Source organism: Stylophora pistillata, chromosome 2 (genome assembly GCF_964205215.1).
Source record: "Stylophora pistillata chromosome 2, jaStyPist1.2, whole genome shotgun sequence".
NCBI lineage: Eukaryota > Metazoa > Cnidaria > Anthozoa > Scleractinia > Pocilloporidae > Stylophora > Stylophora pistillata.
This window is the reverse complement of record NC_142520.1, coordinates 9,688,412-9,708,163: the sequence shown is the minus strand read 5'-3', so window position 1 is coordinate 9,708,163 and position 19,752 is coordinate 9,688,412. Positions and strand designations below refer to the sequence as shown.

Genomic DNA, 19,752 nt, shown 5'->3' with positions numbered 1-19,752 from the left:
GTCCTGAGAAGGACTGTTGTCGGTGATGGTGAGTGACGTTTCGACAACCTGTGCGGAAGTCATCTTGACTCTTGACTCTTCCCTTGTCCCTTTGCTATTATTCTTCTTTTCTCGTGTTTTTAAATCTAAAACGTCATATTATTTGCCCGCAGTTGTGAGGAAATTTGAATTATTTCCATTACAAGATCGTGAAGGTCACAAACAATATACTGGAGAACTTTTTTTTATTAATAGCTTTGCACTAAGTTTCCAGTATCAACTATTAGCAACAGCTTTGAATGAAAGTTTTAACGTCACGTTTGTTTATTTAACAATATATTTCTTAATAGTAAATGTAAGTAATGTCCCACCACAAACATTGCTGCCATTTCATAAAACCCTTTTGACACTTATCTTCTATTTCAAGATCTTTATAAGAAAATGTTTCTTTTCCAAATGTTACTAGCTCCCCGTAAGAGCCCGTGGTCTTTTTCGCAATTGCTTGATAGGTGGCTAAAACAATTCAGTATTCAACGGAAAGATTATAGGTCAAACAGACACCTTTTTCGCCGACGGCAACGACATCTTTCTGTTTATAACAAGTACTTCTACGAAATACATAGTATGTTTTTCTTAAATTCAGAACAGACTGTCAAAGCGTATGATATAACCTATTATTAGAGTGAGATATGGAATATTATTCCGTTATTCAAATACGTAAGCAATATGTATACCTCACACAGTGAAAGGACCTTTTTTAACGAAACTAGCAATGCTTTTTAACAACTGTCGTTAAATGAAATACTTGTGAATACTTCCTACTTAATTCTGGTCCATAATTTACAATTTCACACGCAAATTTACAAAGTTGCCGTAGCAACTCATTGGATTTTCCGGTTGTTAAACCAATTTTCTAAAGATTTCCTTCCCCGAAGGGCCCGGGAGGGATCTCAACTTTGACAAAATCGTGCGTGTCATTATCCCCTCATGTTTAGTCTTCATCATTTGACAACACATTCTCAATGTTAAGAATAGTGCTGCGTTCGAAAAGCCATACTGATTCCAGACTTTTACAGTGTAATAGGCGTCTTTACTGCTTGATCTCAAAATCTTCACTGGTCTCACTGAGCATCCGTAAAAGAAGGTCAGTGAAGATTCGTCTCAAGGGATTGATTTGAAGGAACACGCAAAACTCAATCCTAGGCTGCCAGAAGATATAAACATCTGGAATTATTTCTCATGGTTTTAGGTTGTACAGTGTGATAATTGGTCTGTGAGATATTGTGACCTTTCCTTAAGACCCTGGTGAAAAAGTATAACGAGTGCAACTTCTGAAAAAAAATTTTTCTTCATTATCTCAAGTTTTAGAACCCTATTTGTACTTTTCAACGATAAAAAAAGTACCGAGCTCAGTTAATATAATAGATGATCGAAAGAAATGATGGATAAAAGTAAACCAAATGAAAAACAAGATGCGTGACTTTTGGGTTTCACAGAAGGTTAAAAATTAAACAGTTACACTTTATTTGGCGCTTTAACTGAGTGCTGTCAGTCGATTAGAATGCTAATCAATGAATGCTCAATGCTAAGTGCCGTTATCATATTAGATAAACGTTTTATTTACTCCAGGAACGTAATAGTCACTTGACCATGACCAGCGTTGTTGTGACAACATTCATTGTCCTGGTTGTTTCCATCGTTGTAAGAGCCTCCCCCACCCCCACAGGTGTCATGACCACCATTTCCACTGCTTCCCCCTGAGTATCCTCCTCCTCCTCCTCCTCCTTTTCCCCATCCATAACCTCCACCACCTCCACCAAACCCACCATCGACATCGTTAAACCTGGCTCTTCCACCCACCCCTCCCTGAATAAATCCCTTACCACCTTCTCCACCCCATCCTTTGGTTCCATTAAAATACTTTCCACTTCTTCCACTGGAGTAAAACCCGCCGCCACCACCACCACCTGAAATACAATGAATATATTTTAAGATTTTCGTAAACAGAAGCGAAACTATATTTAAATGGGATGCTAACCCATTCGATTTTTGGAATATTTTACTAGTATTGTAAACCGCTTCAGTAAACCCATATCAGTTCGGCCAAACCTTACGTAATGCATTTTAATTCAGCCGCTATCCAGGCGGTTTAATATTTGTATATAGCATCTGTAATACCTATTTGTATAAACTGTTTTGTCTTACTTCCTCTGTCCAAGATACTATGAATTGATTTAACGCGTTACCTAATGTTAAATTGCAGGTTTATGCCTGATGATAATTTGACCCGTACGGCCCCACGCGTGTAATCGCATTAAAAACCGTCAAATTAAAAGCTGACGTGTGTAAGGTCGGACGAGTTAATGAACGGCGAGTTTCTTCTTCTGACACGAAAAAAACAAAAGACAATTTTTTCCTCTAGGATCTTTATTGTGATTGTTCAGCGTGCGCTCTTGCACCGCGTCCTATTTAGGTTGAAAGCAAACTTTCGAAGTGGTCATATGATAAGATGCTTGTTAATCAAGTTTGGTCGGGCTGGATGGGAAAATATTTGAATCTCGGTTACGAGGTACGGAACGTGCTACATTCGGTCCGTCCGTCACGACCTTGAGCCAAATTTCTATTCTCCCGCCAACACCGGTACCGCTACCTTGACTCGTCTTTAAAGTAAATATGACCTATATGAGGATCTCAATTGGGTTAACCGTCAAACTGCCAAAATATTAGCCGTCAACTGTCAAAATCGCAATATGTTGCCGTCAACCGTCAAATAAGCAAGCCAATATTTGCCGTCAAATGTCTCAGATATCCTTAAATAAGAATCATACGATCATCGTATGATTCTTATTTAAGTTCCATTTTTTATGAATAAAATTTTTGATAATCCCAAAAATACATTTATGTAAGTCCTTTAACTTCTATTCGCAAGTAAAACTGGTTAGCGACAGAGCTGACTTCCGGTTTATAAACACTTATGGTGTCGTAAAACGTTGGTCAGTTATCAATAAAAGGTGTCCTAAATTAACAGTTCTTTACAAACGCGTCATCATGAACATCTACAGACAAATTCGTGTTTAGTTCGTTTTCTAAACGACATTCCAAAAAAATGTTATCCTTATAGTTGCTGAAGTGATGGAGGCTTTGTCGAATATTAATCCAAGTAAGGCCGGTGGACCAGATGACATCCCCGGTTCACTCCTAAAACATACTGCTGCTGAAATTGCCCCTTCATTATGCAGGCTCTTCAACATCTCGCTGTCTACGGGCTCTTTTCCAGTAAATTGGAAGCGCGCGAACATTGCACCCGTCTTTAAAAAGGGCAATCCTACCCTAACGGAGAATTACACGCCAATTTCTCTTTTATGCATTGTCTCCAAAGTTATGGAAGGATGCGTGTTTAATCACTGCTACCCTCATTTATCGTATTTTCTTCACCAACTCCAGCATGGCTTCCAGCCAGGATAATCCACAGAAACGCAACTCTTTGAGGTGTATCACGATATTTTATACAAACTAGCTAATGGCCAAGAAGTGGACGTAATCCATTTTTACCTATGAAAGGAATTTCATAAGGTTCCACACAGGCTACTCCTCTCGAAGCTTCAGCTCCGTGGTATGTCCGGTCCAGTTTTGTTGTGGTTCTCAAGCTATGTTTCTGACAGATACCAAGGAGTTGTTGTTAAAGGCATATCCTCAGACTGGCTCCCGGTCACATCAGGAGTACCCCAGGGCTCCATCTTGGGTCCGCTTTTATTTCTGCTCTTCATTAATGACATGTCGTGCTCCATTACCCACAGTAGTAAACTTGGCCGCTTTGCGGACGATAGCAAGCTAAATCGCGCTATTGTTTCCAATAGTTTGCCTCGCTGCTGCAAGCTGACTTGGACAACTCCAAAACTTGGTGTGACGACAACGGTATGTCTTTCAGCACAAACAAATGTAAAGTTCTACTCATGGCAAAGAGAACCTCGCGCCAAAGAGAGAAGCATACATGCCATTTAGACGGCCAGACCTTAAACTCGCCTCCTGACACCAATGATTTAGGCGTGACTGTTACTACTCCACTATCATGGACGACGCACATCGAAGAGATATGTGCGAAGTGTAACAAAGCTCTTGGTCTTGTAAAGCGTGTATGCGGTAGAGACATTGTTAACGTATCAACTAGGAAAATGATGTACACTGCGTTAGTTCGCCCAATCATCGAGTACGTATCCTCTGTATGGTCTCCTTACACAGCAAAGCATCGTAGGCTAATCGAAAATATACAATGACGTGCTATTGGATTTAAACTAAACCACCCAGATTGGAAAACCAGCTACACTGCGAGACTGAAAGAGAAGTCCATGATCTTGTCATTTTATACAAAATTAGGTCAGGTCTTATCAACGCTAGCTTTGACCATCTTCTGCCTCCTGCTAACCATACATACGTAACCCGGCGTCATCATCCTGCAAACATCCGCCCTTTATTTACTCATACTCAGCGGTATTTTACAAACTCTTTCTTTCCTCGCACAATGAAATTATGGAACGATTTAATGAGCAACATTAAGCAAGCGAGCTCTTTACATGACTTTAAAGCCTTAGTTAAGCGGTTTTATACAGAAAAGCTCATGCTTTATACTCTACCCTAACTAAGTGTCGCAGTTGGTCGGCAAATTATTTTATTCTATAGACAAAGTATATAAGTGCATATGTAACCTATATTTTTCTATTCTTAGTATTATGTAAGGGGACAAATGTCAATTGGGGCTCGCCCTGTAGTCCTGCCAATATATTTTTGTTTATTTATTGCGTGTCTCTGTTCATGTATTTACTTGTAAATTGTATTTTTCAGTGGCAAATCTCAATAAACTAAACTAAACTAATTAACAATCAACCGCGATATACTTATAGATTGGATACCATGCCAGTGGTCATCACTCAGAGAGACAGTACTGCCAAACACCACGGCTAAGCCTATACAACGAGACCGCTGCTTGATTTTGAACATCAGACAATCGACCTCATCTACACCAAGTCAGTAAAGCCCGAAATGCGGGTTTGCTGTTTCAAAATTTTTATTTACGAACATTTGTAGCCCAACTAAAACAAAGAAGCAGTTTAGAGCGACTGTACACTCGAAGATCATTTAAATAAGAAAGATATTGATGTTTGCGTCGCCTCGTAAACACACCTTGAGCCAGATAAACCTTAATCAATCGTCAGCATACCTATCTAAAACATATTCAGACGGGACAGGAACTGGTCAAGAGTGTTTTTTTTAGGAAAAAAAGGCGGAATTGTTGTTTATGTTTATGTTGTTGATGTTTAAGGATTTAGAGTATATAGTTTAATTTTTAGATATGATCTTTTATAAACACGCAGCTAGTTCTTTTTTTCACATATGTATAATGGCGCGCGTATCCCCATTAAAAATCATAGTGAAAGCTGACGCGTGCAGGGTCGGACGGGTTAATGAACTGTGGGTTTCTTGTTCTGACACGAAAAAAACAAAGAAAAAAGTTTTTCCTGCAGGATCTTTATCGTGATTGTTCAGTGTGCGCTCGTGCATCGCCTCCTTTTAGTGTGAAACCAAATTTTTGAGGTGGTTAATCATGTTTGATCAGGCTAGACCGGAAGATATTTGGCTTATGGTCACGAATTGTAGCACGGACCACGCCGCATTCGGCCCGTGCGTCATGACCAAAACCGCAATATTTTTACCGTCAGCTGCCAAATAAGCAGACCAATGTTAGCCGTCAAATGTCTCAGATATCCTTAATTAAGAACTATGCGACTCCCATGATTAGGTTCAAGTTCTATTTCTTATAATAAAATTTTTGATATATCAAAAAATACATTTATGGAAGGCCTTTAACTTCTATTCGTAAGTAAAACTGGTTAGCGACAGAACTGGCTTCTGGTTTGGAAACACTTCCGGTGTTGTAAAACGTTAGTTATTTATCAATAAAAGGTGTCATGAATTAACAGTTCTTTACAAACGCGTCATTATGAAAATTTACAGCTAAGTTCGTGCGTTTGGTTCGTTTGATAAACAAAATTGCAAAAAATTAATCATCAACTGTCAAATGACGTAAAATTTAACCGTCAATCGTCAACATCATCTTCTTCCTCCTATTGAGACCCTCCCAGACGACCTTCGATCACGAGCTCGAGCTTGTCGACCAAATTACGACACATTACATTTTCTGAAATTACATAGCATTCTGAAAATCTCGAGAAACTGAGGTGGATAAAGACGCATTAATTCTAAAAGCACAAAAGCTTATCGGATACCAGTTGTCATCACTCAGAGACATCCAAACACCACGGCTAAGCATATACAGCGAGACCGCTGCCTTATTTTAAACACCAGACAATCGACCTCATCAACAAGTCAGCAAAGCCCGAAATGCGAGTTTGCTATTTCAAAATTTTTATTTACGAACATTTGTAGACCAACTAAATCAAAAGAATTGGTTTAGAGCTGCTGTACTCTAGACGATCATTTAAAGAACAACGACTATTGATGTTTGCGTCTCCTCCTAAGCACACCTTGAGCCACATAAACCTGAATCTATTGTCAGCATAACTATCTAAAACATATTCAGACCGGACAGGAACTGGTCAAGAGTGGTGTTGAGGAAAAAGAGGCGGAATTGCTGTCTATGTGAGAAGTAACCTAGATGTCGTTGGTTTTCATAGATTAAAAGTACATAGTTTAATTTTTACACGATGATCTTTTATAAATAAGCAGCAAGTTCTATTTTTCACATATGTATATTTCAGCGCACCGCACATATTTTTATTTATCTCGGGATATTCATATTTTATCCGAGATTTATTAAAGATTTATGTGCCTCCGATGCCTATTTGGAGTTATAGTGCACGCGGGGACAGAGCTGAATAACGTATACGCATGCGCCAGGTTTTGCCGCGGAAACACGAATTTTGAGTCGTTCGTATGGTTGATTTCCTACTCTGTTGCTTCGAGGCGTCGTTTTTCCTTGCCGCTTTTCTTTACATTTTGGTGATTTCACGTTGTTGTTTTGCAAAGAACGGCTAAGAAATGTACAAAGTTTTAATACCCACGTGCTGGGCTATTGTTCTGCCAATTAGATCTATTGTTTTTCTATGTTCTCGTTGCCGTGGCCGTCGGGGTTTACTTAAAGTGCCTAATTGTCGCCTTCAGAGGCAATTTCCGTTCTCTCTGCAATTTGTTTGAGACGGTCTCGATCGTGTACCTCGACTGACAAAGTCATCATAGGGACTGAAGTAATAACTCTTTTTCCCTCATTTTCTAATTTAGGAAAGATATTGAGCTAAGAAATGACGAGAACTGACTAGAATTACAGTAACATTTCCCGCTCCACTCCGATCCGCAAAAAAAATATGCAAATTTTCGGAAGTGCATGCGCAGGTAATCCATAAAGGCCCTCGCGCGACGCTTGTAATTCCAATTCTTGGATATTACATAATCGGCGGGATTTCGAGCGTCACTTCAAATTTAAAACGTCTTTCGTCCAAGTGTCACGTCTTCGTTGAAGCAAGTCTTTAACCAAAAGTTCCTCCGCAGTTTTGTAATATGTCTCACAGAAACAGATCGAGCAATGCAGGGATTGATTTTGACGAGCTTCCCGAGTCACCGCTAACGTCTAGGCACTTTCACGGTCGAACGGTAAGCTTTTACGCGTATTAATTAAGCGTAGGTCAGTAAGACAGGTCAGCAACTCACTCGTTTTGCTCTTTGAATATTTAGACAACTCCAGGGACAACTGCAGTCGTTCCTCGAGCGCAAGACCGTCCGCGGATTTCCATCGAGAGATCTCGATCTCAAAATCATATCCGTCGTGATTTGCAGCTTGACAGTAATAGTGATTCAGAATTAGACCTCGCCAATTTATCAGCCAGTCGCCTCCACTCGCTTGTCTTCAATTGTGCCCTGCGGAACGCCATCTTCCTCCTCATCGAGGAGCCGATCAACCGTAGTTACTAAAAGTTGGAATCACCTGAAACCACCTGAAACCACCTGAAACAACCTGAAACCACCTGAAACCACCTGAAACCACCTGAAACCACCTGAAACCACCTGAAACCACCTGAAACCACCTGAAACCACCTGAAACCATTTGCAACCCCCATGGAAACCATCTGAAATTACCTGAAACCACCCAAGAAGCCATCTAAACCCACGTGAATTAAACATTATCGCAAATCGGTATCTTAATTTTCAGCATGACGCAAAGCTTCTGCATTGCTAATTTACTCTACTTTACGTCTATTTTTATCTGTTATCTCACTGTCACTGACAATGAAAATAGTTTCAGTTTCGCGACGCATTCCAAGATCTCGTTTGATAACGAAGGGAAGAGAGATAAATCTTGTAATTACACACTGTGTACACGTTTTTCGAGCTGCGCGGTCTGCGGTCTTCGTTCTGCGTTTTTGAGGTCTGTGTTAACGAGACACCTGAGTTGCTTTGTACGATTGTACCAAAAATGATTTCATATAGTAGAAGTACTTTAACGTGAAAACAGATATTCCGAGATCTCGTCTGATAACATCAATGACAAAAGAGAGATAGATAAATCTGGTAATTACACACTGTATACACAAAGGAAAACTGATTGCGCACACGTCGACTGACTCAAAAGGCACACTCATAACCTATGCAAGACTGGTACGGCTCGACAGTGGAGGGTCGTAACATAACCTAAGCAAGACTGGTACGGCTCGACAGTGGAGGGTCGTAACTGCGATATCTTCAATAAGAATTCAACTCCAATGTTTACATAGCAGTTTCGCTTACGCATTCCGTGATCTCGTTTGATAACAAAGGGAAGAGAGATAAATCTGGTAATTACACACTGTGTAGACCTTTTTCGAGGCGTGGGTATTCGAGGTGTGCGGTTTGCGGTCTGCGGTTTGCGGTCTGCGGTCTGCGTTCATGTCTGCGTGCTTTCATGTAATTTCAGATGGTTTCAGGTGGTTTCATTGGTGGTTTCAGATGGTTTCAGATGGTTTCAGATGGTTTCAGGTGGTTTCAGGTGGTTTCAGGTGGTTTCAGGTGATTCCAACTTTTAGTAACTACCGCCGATCAACTGCAGCCACCACGCCACTGTCTCATGTAAACGCTAGAGCGAGTTGTTCCGACCACGAAGGGCAGTTTGACGCACTTCAGCGAAAACTTGTTCTTACAGAAAGAATTGACAACTTACAAGGCCAACAGTCAGCACCCGCAATGGCAGAAGAAAGGAAAATTGAAAACCTTCCACGAGATATGGTGGTGAGTATTTTAGTTATTTTAACTTTGAGACGTCACGGTGTTGATAACTGCTTGTTGATAATTAACACTTTGTTGCTGATTTCATGCACATAGCCGTCATAACAATAGACGGCCATTTCGTTTTTAAAGGATGAAATTTATTGTTGAGTTATTGTAGTATGTAGTTTTAAAGGAGCTATGTCATGATATTTTAAGCCATTTTTCTGATGTACAAAAATTGCTTTCAAATTTAGTTTTCTAAGTTAGAAAAACACCAAAGAGGTAACAATAGACCAAAAAGGAACAAAGATGGTAACGATTGGGCAAGATTGAGAATGGCAGACTTGAAAAACTTGGCCAAATTTTTAAGATGCGCTGTCTGTGATGTAGCTCCTTTAAGCCTGGTTTTTGTACATGTATGTTGGGAAAGTCCCAGAAGCTCTGGGATTTTGCTGTTTCATGACCATCCCAGATTTTGCCAATTTATGTTTTCATATGTTGGGAATGATTGCAGAAATCTGGCAGCCATCAGGTAAATAGAAGTGCTCCCGATTTATCCCTGACCATCTCAGATGATCAGGGATATCTATGATTTTGTGTTTTCATAAAGCCCTGGTCAAATGGAGCATGATAGTCGTACTGTCATAGGTAAGTTGGGAGAATGAGAAATGCTGTGGGAACATGAGCCATTGGCCAGTGTTTAGCAACTTTTTTGGTTCTCCCGAGCTTCTACTGAACAATATATGTCTTGAGTGTTTCTATTAATTTGAGTTACAGCATACATCAACCCAAGTACTTAAAAGCTTAACCTCATTTTGCTTTTCAGTTTTAATGATGGCACCAACCTTGAGGTTACCCAAGCAATCGAAAGAGGTGTCAGAGCAACATTAGCTTTCTAAAAGGCTGATCCTGTCATATTAGAGTGTAAGTATAGATTAATTTTCTATAATTGTGACTATAATATTTGGTGGCTTAATAGCTAGCACATTACACTGTGGATCAGACATTTGGGTTTGAGCATTGGCCTGGACCAGCGTGTTGTAATGTGTGTTCTTGGGCAAGACACTTTACTTCCATAGGGCCCCTCTAACCTTTAACTTAACCCAGCTATTCTGTTAAGTTTATCCATTGTTGATATGATTGACTAAGAAAGTGAAAATGAAGGTGTTTGTATTAATTTGTATGTACTTTGGTCACTTTTGAAGATTCCTTTGTTGTGTCTATTTATCAAACAAGGAAAATGAGTGCAACATTCAGACCTTTTCAGTAATATTATTTTTCAGAGGTATTTTTATTTTATTCTGGACAATGATCAAGATTTGTGATATTTTGAATTGCTTTTGTCACAGGTGCCTTTAAGACTTACTTTAAAACCCTCAAAGCAAAAGTCAGAGGAGTTTTTAACCCACGTGAGGAATGAGGAATTTCCCTAAGTGGCAAAGAAGCAGGATGAAAGTGTAATAAATTCTAGGAGGAATCAAAGGGGTCACAATGTGAGTGAATAATGGTTTACTTATCCTAAACAGAAATGACTTAAAAATTTTTATCACATGACCAATAATTTTTTTGTTTTGACCAGGTGTATTGTCACTTGCATCAGTTTCAAAACGTTAGTGTCAACAACACTATAAGGAAAATAATTAGCTACTGTGGTGATTGTTGTAAAAAAAATTGAATTTGATAGCTTGAAAGTTAATTTTCTAGCCAAAAATAAAGCCTTGGATGCTTACAGTCAAACTGGATATACTTTTGATTGCAAACTTTTGCCTCTTCATTGGTATTTGATTGACAGTTTGAGTTGAGCAAGTTTCAAGCTGTACAAGCAAGTTGCAACTTTCACTATCAAATTTGCTGAAGCAAGTTTCCAAGTTCCCATTTTCATTTTGCAGTATAAAACAAGGTAATACCAGCTCTGTTTCAAAGAAACAGTAAATTCAGTCAGCCGTCGCCAGCCTGTTTATCGAGAGACTGTGAGAAATAAGTGACGGGCTTAGTTAAATTAGCAAAACCAGGAATTGTGCTTCAAAATTAAAAGTGTAAGCCATAACCTTTCAGGACAGATTTGAATCTTTAAGGGAAATTCACAGTTTGGCAATTTGGAGCTAAGCCTGTCACTATTTCATCGCAGTCTGTTGATTAACAGCAAATATTAGGCAATATCATTCTGTCAATTTGAAACTGAGTATGTCTTACCTGACTTTATATGGCAAAATGAAAACCAGAGCTTGAGAACTTACTCCACCAAATTCAAATTGAAAGTTTCAACCTGCTCACATAGGTTGCAGCCTGGTCGACTCAGACTGTCATCAAATACCAATGTTGAGGCAGAAGTTTGCAAGGTTGCCATCAAAAGAACATCTGGTTAACGTTTGACTATAGAAATTTATAGTCAAACTGGTTGCCTCCCAATGGGAACTCTAGAATATTGCATTGTGATGTGAAAATATTGATTGACAGCTTGCTGAATGCAACTTGCAACTTTCACTTCCAATTTTCTAGAATAGTTTGTGAATTATTTTCAAGTTCCATTTCCCATATAAAACAAGGTAATTGTTGATCTGTCTCTAAGAAACAAAATAAAATTGCTCAATGTTTGCCTGTTTATCAAGGTAACAGACTGCAAGAATTTAACATTCAAATTGCCTTTGTCAGGAAATCACACTTCAAAAGTAGTCAGGTGAAATATGACTTTTTTAGGTAAATTCCTATGAAGTGAGTCTGTTGCTAATTTTATGCAGCAAACTGTCAATCAGTATTGGAACATTGCAACACAACGTTGATAAGTTCCGGAAAAAAAAAATTACCAGCAGTTTGACAGTAATGTGTAGGATTAGCTGTGTTGGTAATGTGATCAAAGACTAATTGGTATATTGTGATGTTCGGTACTTTTAATGCTTTATAAAAAAGAACCTACTGTATTGAAACTGATAGGGCAGGCAGTGCCTAAGTAGGAGTTTTTTGGAAGTAACTTCTCTTTATGAATCATAACACACTAAGTACAGTTCATGTGAAAATGTTTTGTTGAGAATGTCCTGCTGGCATGAGTGTTGTAAAGACTTAAAGTCAACGATGTTATATTTTAAACTTACCTTGTAGCTTTTCCCCATTATTGAGGTTATATTTTTTATCACATATATGGTACATATATATATATAAGTGTACAGGGGCTGATTAAATATATTTATTTATTAAATGTTAATTTTCTTTAACAGAAATGGTTTTATTTGTACTAACAGAAAAGGAGAAGTGTTAAATAAATTTTCCATTTACTATACATTTATGTGTGTTAATTTTAGTCAGGACTGTGGGTGTGAGATGATTGGACATGAGAGGACTGCATTAATCAAAGTAAAATGCGATTCCATTTTAAACTACCACTGAAACAATGAAATTTCTGATATTTTATTAAATGCAGTGTATTATTAGGTACTTGCAACCCTAATACTGAAATAACATGTGGAAAAAGCCATTTTGTGTAAATTGACAACAGGGTCAATGGAGGGGAAGAGAATTTTGGATTATTCCATGACAAAGATGATATTTGCTCTACATCTGTCCTGAATTTGTTCTTACAAATGTCATCTTTAACGCATTTGCCCTTGTTTAAGGCAGGACAAATCATGATATTTAACTCCGATTGACACCACATTTGTCCATATTTACACCCAAAAGCAAATGCACAATTATCCTATTTATCTTTAGGACAACTGTCATATTTGTCTTCAAGTCAAATACTGACAAATATGACAAACATCACATTTGAACCACATTTGGACTGCATTTTTCTGACGTCAAATCTGATTTTTCGCCCAGTGTAATTTGAAGAAACATTACTTAGATCTAACTTCAACTGTGTATAATCTTGCAGTTCCTTAAACTTTCAAAAGTGTTTGCAGAAATTTCATATGAGCAGACCACTAACTGCATTACTAGCCAAACTCTGTTGTTAATTACCTGTTTCTAATCATATAATTCCTACTACTCGATTGCAATTTCCTTTTTTGTTTTTTGTTTTTTGTTTTTTTGCTTTTTTAGGAGTCTTTGCATTACAAGCCAAACTCTGTTGTTAATTACCTGTTTCTAGTCATATAATTTCTACTACTCGATTGCAATTTTTTTTTTTGCTTGTTTAGGAGTCTCGTTACTGGAACATTAGTTCTGTGATATCTCTCCTACCAAATTGTTTTTTGCGAAATCTATAAATAAATAAATAAAATAACATTCCACCCAACGTCGCGAAGCCTCAGTTGAAGTAAAAAAGAACTCAGTTTTGTTTTCAGCCACGTTCACGCATCGCCTTTGGTAAATAAAGTATCGTCGACTCGTAAAATAATTCCGTCGCCTTAAAGAGTTACATGCTCATTGATTTTCGAAACGATTATCATTTTAACACATTTCTTTTCAAATAGAGCTCTAAACGGTTAAAGGGAAAACAATCTCGAAAGTTTTGAAACCTCGCGGGTAAACTCGATAGGAACTTTTCGCCGCCAATGAAGTCAACCTGAACAATCTCTATCAACCATCCATTTCTTTTTCATAAATTATAAGCCAATTAGAGAGCACGTTATCATATGATTATGATATAACATTAAATCATCGCGATATACCCTTACCTGACTCTCCATCATCAGCAGTCTGTGCACCATGTCCATTGCTCCCCCCTGACCATGATTTGTATCCAGGATTCCCTGTTGTGTTTGTGCTGGCGTCACATCCTTCATGTCTTGAGAATGCTATATTTACCCCTCCTCCGCCTCCAGCTATTATCAAAGTTGTGTTGGCTCCTCTCACCACAAAGGTTCCTCCACCACCTCCAGAAGAGTAATGGTGCGTGTTTATTCCTCCTTCTTGACCAACAAGTATTTGAATGACTTCACCCTTGTTTAAGCGGAACGTTCCTATCATTCTTGCTCCTCTTCCTCGGTACTGAGTACTGTTAGTGAGTATATCGTACCCTCCTGCAGCTGCTATTGCTTCTATTTTGTAGTCACCAGTGTACGGCACAGTCCACTGTTGAACTCCGCTGGACAGTGTGACTTGCCCGTCATGATCCTGCCCTGTGTAGTGACAGCCCAGCGTTGTTGGACCAAATCTTCCACTGGCGTTGAGGTTTGTAAAAACGGCCTTGAAAGCTGAAAGGGAAGAGTTAAGTTATCTACATCATTATAACCATAATTGTTTTAGCTTTTTCCTTTTAATAGAGGTAAATTTGCTCATACAAAAAGGACATGGAAAAGTTAAAATCTTGAAGATTGATACTTAAAACTACTCACCATTAGTGCAATTATTAAGTTATTTAATATTCACTTTCTTTTTTATTCGATCATTTATTCAATTCATTGTCTCTCAATGGAAGTGTACCCACTCGTCACGCAATATTTTTTCCCGGAAGAATATCAAGCATCACATATGATTGTGGTTGAAATGTTGTGTGGGTCCCTTGAGTTCGTTGTGAAAACAGATCGCCTTTCATATAGGCCGTCAACTAAAACTGTTGGTTTTTTTCGTCATTTCCAAAGGTTAGGGAAGTCTTTATACTTCTTTAAACTTTCCCTTCTTAAGTTTGAATTATAGACGAATAACTGATGATGTCCAGCCATTCTACGTGACAAAAGTCGAGAATTGAGCAAACCGTAAAATTTTGATTTAGCGTCCGGGGCGCTAATGTACTTTCGACACATCAAGGGAGGGCACTTTTTTGAACCAGGGGATTTAATTCTTGGTTTTCACGTGACGTCATGAAATTTAGAAATAAGGAATTATCAATTATATGAGATTTAATAGAACAGTTGAATTCTTATCTTTTTACAAATTTTCAGATCGGGTTTTTCTTGACACGATATTAACATACTAGCAGGTAGGTTGAAGAAAAGATAATTTGGATATATCAACAAAGTTGAAATGGTAAATTGGCCACCGTAATGATTACAAAAAATGACGTTTCGAGCGTTAGCCCTTTGTCGGAGCGAATAGAGGAATTGTGGGTTGTGTGTGCTTTTAAAGGCAGAAAATGGAGCTACGTTATTGGTTCCGACGTTATTGGTTCCGACGAAGGGCTAACGCTCGAAACGTCAGCTTTTGTAATCATTACGGTGGCCAATTTACCATTTCGACTTTGTTGATATATCCAAATTATTTCGTTACTCCCACCGACGCAGCCCCAAACAGTTTCTTTCGAAACTATCAGCCTTTATTCATTTGAAGAAAAGATAGACAGATAGACAGATGGATGGATGGATGGATGGATGGACGGACGGATGGATGGATGGATGGATGGATGGATGGATGGATGGATGGATGGTCTGATGAGTACGTAAGCACGAAACTCTGAGTAACAGAAACCATGTGTCGTCTTGTTTGATCGCTACCTACTGTATTGAGCTCTGCACATGTGTATTTAGCAGTATTCAACGGTATCGGCTACCTTCTCGCATGAATAGATAGATAGATACGTTTAATCAACTCTTTTACAGGCAGAGATCGAGACTAATATTCAACCATCTTGACCGAACAAGCTTGGTTAATAAAGGATTTACTGTATTGAATAATATTTCGCTTTATTAATTAGTTCTTATTAACCGAGCGGGAGGTCTGTATGGGGAGAATCTTGACCGTGGTTGCCAGTGCAGACCGAACGCAGTGATGTTTATTATATGGCTGTGTCTTGTATGCCAATTTCTTTATATTCTTTGTACCTTGTTTTTTTTCTAGACCGGCCTAGATGCCGGTCTAGATGGCAAAATCCAGACCGCTCTTAATATTGATTTCAGCCAATCAAATTCGTGAATTCGGTAGTTCGCAGTCCTCGTGAGACACAGCCATATAATAAGAGTTTAGAATGATTTTTTTCCTTCTAGAGCTGGGAAAGAAAGCCAACTCTGTTTGTTGGACAACAAACTCACGAGATTCGTTTCTATTTTCTTTGTTTTGAATATCTTCTGCCCCTTTTTGCCTTTCCGTCGCCGAAATTGTCCAAGTGTTACAAATGTAGTTCTTATTCTATTTTTTCACGTGCGGGATCAATGCGGACAATCCTGAGCGGGCAAGAGGGCCCATCTTGCCTGCTTAGGTAGCCAATCAGAACACAGGATTTTCTTCCTCTTGCCCCCGCGCACTGCGTGCGATGTAATAAATAACCCTTAATAAATCATGTTTCAACAGCATGCACGAAAATCTCATTACATTTAAAAAGTTTTCATAAATATTCCCTCTAGGGTTACCTCTTATAGGGAAAAACTTAATTAGTACAGAAAGCGGCGAATCTATTTGTCCTAACTCTGGGTCTCTTTGCAAGGAGGCAATCTCCTGACCAAAGATTGTAACCATGAGGAACTACTTCCACCATGTAGATAGACCCTGAAGGCTCAGTATTAGGAGGGTCCTTAAAAGACATGATGCAGGCAAGATCCCTACGCTTACGTAGGGTTGGGAGGGCAGACAAAACAAATGATTTCTCATAGCCATTATCTGGAAAGATAATCTTCAATGCCCTCCTCTGAACGGCTTCAATAAGATCCGATAGATAGTCAGGCAGAGCTGCCTACCCGGGTGATGCGTATTCAACAAGAGATCTGAGTAATGAACAATGTATCTACACTAGGTCAGTATGATGGGGCTCGGACTTCTTAAGTAATCTTGAAGCATGCGCCCTCTTATTAGCCCTTCAAACAATATACTCAACATGCTGATTCCACTGTGGGTCATTACATATATATGTCCCTTGGAGCTTGAGACTCTTTCCGTAAGTCATTACCTAGTATCTTAAGGGTATCTGGAACCATAGGTTGGTATTCAAGAAAGTTGACAATCATTCCTTTGCACTTCTTGGGATTTAAGTGCATACCTCGGCTAGTAGCAGAACCATAATGTTCTGAACAACAAACAAGAGATACCTTGGGCTAAATCTGGATATTCACTCAATCACAGTTGTGTCATCCACATACTTAGTGCGCAGATGCCAATTGTCAGCTAGCTTGTTAACCAAGGCAGCAAAAAGGATAGGGGCTAGCTTTGTCCCTTTGGGGATACCCGGCCATGACGATAGACGAGGGTATATAAGGCCCCTTCGATTCTAACAATCTGAGATCTGCTGGTAAGGAAAGCATAGGTCCATTTGACTAATTAAGAAATTGCTCACAACCAGATGTAACTTACTATGATCAACACGATAAAATCCTTTACTAAAGTCTGCAAATAAATATTCCAATACAATTTCCAGGACAATCAAGAAACATCAGTATTAAATGCACGAAATAGACTAATGCATGGATTGTTGATTTTCCACAAATAGAAAATTGTTTACAGTGAAGCCTATTCCTAACCTGCTTAAGTAATTAGTCTCTTGTGAAACGACTGCAGGTTTTGTACAGCGGAACTCGATGACATGGTTTTGTTAGCTTCCGGCCGCCATGTTGGTGTTCCTCAGAGTAAAACCAACATGGCGTCTTTATACAAAGACTTATAAATTTGAGCGAAACCTTTTTTCGAATACCGCCCGCACAAAACATCGCACAGACCTGAATCTTGGCGAGAGTATTCGAATATTCATCTTGTTTTATCCCTTTGATTCTTTACTTTATTTGTTTTGAAAATTGTTTGGATGATGGTGGGACAGGGAAACCGGGGTATGGGTACACAGCGCTTATTTCCATCTTGAGAAACAGTAAAATGCGCGAGACAAACCTACTAGTTTCAGAAGGATTAAAAAGAATGGAAATGACGGATTATTTCCATGGACAAGTCCTGTCTAGAACGATCAGCTAAGCTGCAATGGTCACGCGATGAATGAACTGTAAATAACAGTTGAAAGACGGACACATAGACCATTGATTTTGTTTTGAGGCTTTAGTTGAGCAATTAATGGAAGACGAACCACGTTTGATCTCAATGTACATGTACTCCGCTGTGCTATTACTGATTCAGAATAGGGGAGCTTATCTGTGTGGGGGTGCTTATTGGAACGCGAATGCCTATTCAATAGGAGCGCTTATTAGAATAGGGGCCCTTATTAAAAAAGTCTAATGTGACGGGTCGCTTCTTAGAGAGGGGGCGCTTATTTCAAGGAGGGCACTAAATCGAATCCTCACGGTAGTTATGTGGTGTAGCTGATTGAAAATTGACTGCGTGCTTATTTTTTGTTTTTCTGTTTGATTGATATATTGTTTTATGCTATGAGAGGAACTTCCGGCTTACGGTTTAATTGTCGACGTCCTCACAATATAAGGATTATTATGACGTAACTTATCCTTATCTTGTACCGTGTACAATAAGTTTAACTCGGTATGGGCATTTTACAAAATTGATCTTATTTTCCGCTCTCAGTACAAAACATAAGCATTCTTAGCAAAAATAACTTGCATAGGTACCACGCCTCCTGCAGTCTCCTCCACAACCCTAATTTGGTCTCGTCACGCAACGCCCTCGCTCCCACGTTGCGTGACGAGACTAAAAAACAATTGCTCACAGGCTACGACGATCGTTACTGGTGTTCCTCTCCATAACAGACAGTCTTCATTATTCAGTTACAGCTAATTGCTCCAGAAAGTATTTTTAATGTAATTTTGCAAAGGAAAGCAAGCCAAAAACTCTATTTCATCTCTGTGTGATGGATGTCCTCCCCTGGGGTGGGATGGGTGGGAAAAGGTGAGGTCGTTACATGGACTAAAGCGGCTGCCAGAGGCGCCTGATAATGCTGACGTCCGATCTCAACCTTAGTAAAAATTATTGTAAGCGCATTGAGATTCTTAAATGCGTATTAAGAATGTTCATTATTATTATTATTATTATTAACAACCACTGAGCAAAGATATTTTTTGGTCTCCCTTCTTCAAACAAGTGGAAATACATTGAATGAAGAGACAACTATCATGTTTCAAGGCGTAACAACGTAGGCTCCTTATTTGGTTGTTACCTATCTGACCTTTTCCCTGAGCGTGTAAAATACATGATAAAATGCAGGTTGTTTGAAAGGAATTGACACGTGATAAGGTGAAGTCTAAGGTAGCAAAAAGCGAAATTTACTTGTAAAAAATCGTCTAAGCACGTAAGAATCGCATAGAAAATTGACCAACAGAAGCATAACGTTCTTTGCGAGTTTTTTTTTTCTTTATTGAGGTAGGATTGTCATAAAATTTACGTTGTCAATGGCATTTCATCTGAGAAAGTCTAGTCCATTGTGGAGAGTAAAAAGTAAACACTAAATTGTAGCGGGAAAGTACCGTTTAAACATAAATAATGAATCATTGAAGAACTTTTAGAAGCAAAGAAACGGATACTTTAACATGGCTTGCGGTTATTCCGACAACCTTTTTGTAAACAGCTGTACTCCTTTTCTTTCCTCGTGGAAGGGGTTATGCACGATGCAAGAGCGTATGTTACTCATCAAAGGAACAATCCCTTTTTTTTGTTTTTGTTTGACAGCAGCTATTACCTTTCCATTACTAAGAAAAGCATTTTTGAGATATTGGGTTTACGAAACTTGTGATAATTGGGGATTAAAAAATTAAAAATGTGCAGTTTAAAATT

The 19,752-nt window shown here is 38.8% G+C and overlaps 1 protein-coding gene and 1 long non-coding RNA gene across 2 annotated transcripts in view; one reads left to right on the top strand and one right to left on the bottom strand.

Moving 5' to 3' along the window:
- Positions 1–213: 213 nt before the first annotated feature.
- The window catches only part of LOC111346231 (uncharacterized), a 190,575-nt gene continuing 171,036 nt past the window's right edge, over positions 214–19,752 (bottom strand). Inside the window, 2 exon segments of the mRNA XM_088749243.1 lie at positions 214–1,946; positions 13,842–14,360. Coding sequence (XP_088605369.1) covers positions 1,600–1,946; positions 13,842–14,360 — 866 coding nt within the window. The 3' untranslated portion in view covers positions 214–1,599.
- LOC148737038 (uncharacterized) lies at positions 7,437–12,502 on the top strand. Its single transcript, XR_015996064.1, has 3 exons — positions 7,437–9,249; positions 10,055–10,152; positions 10,578–12,502. It is a non-coding gene; the product is annotated as an uncharacterized LOC148737038 (long non-coding RNA).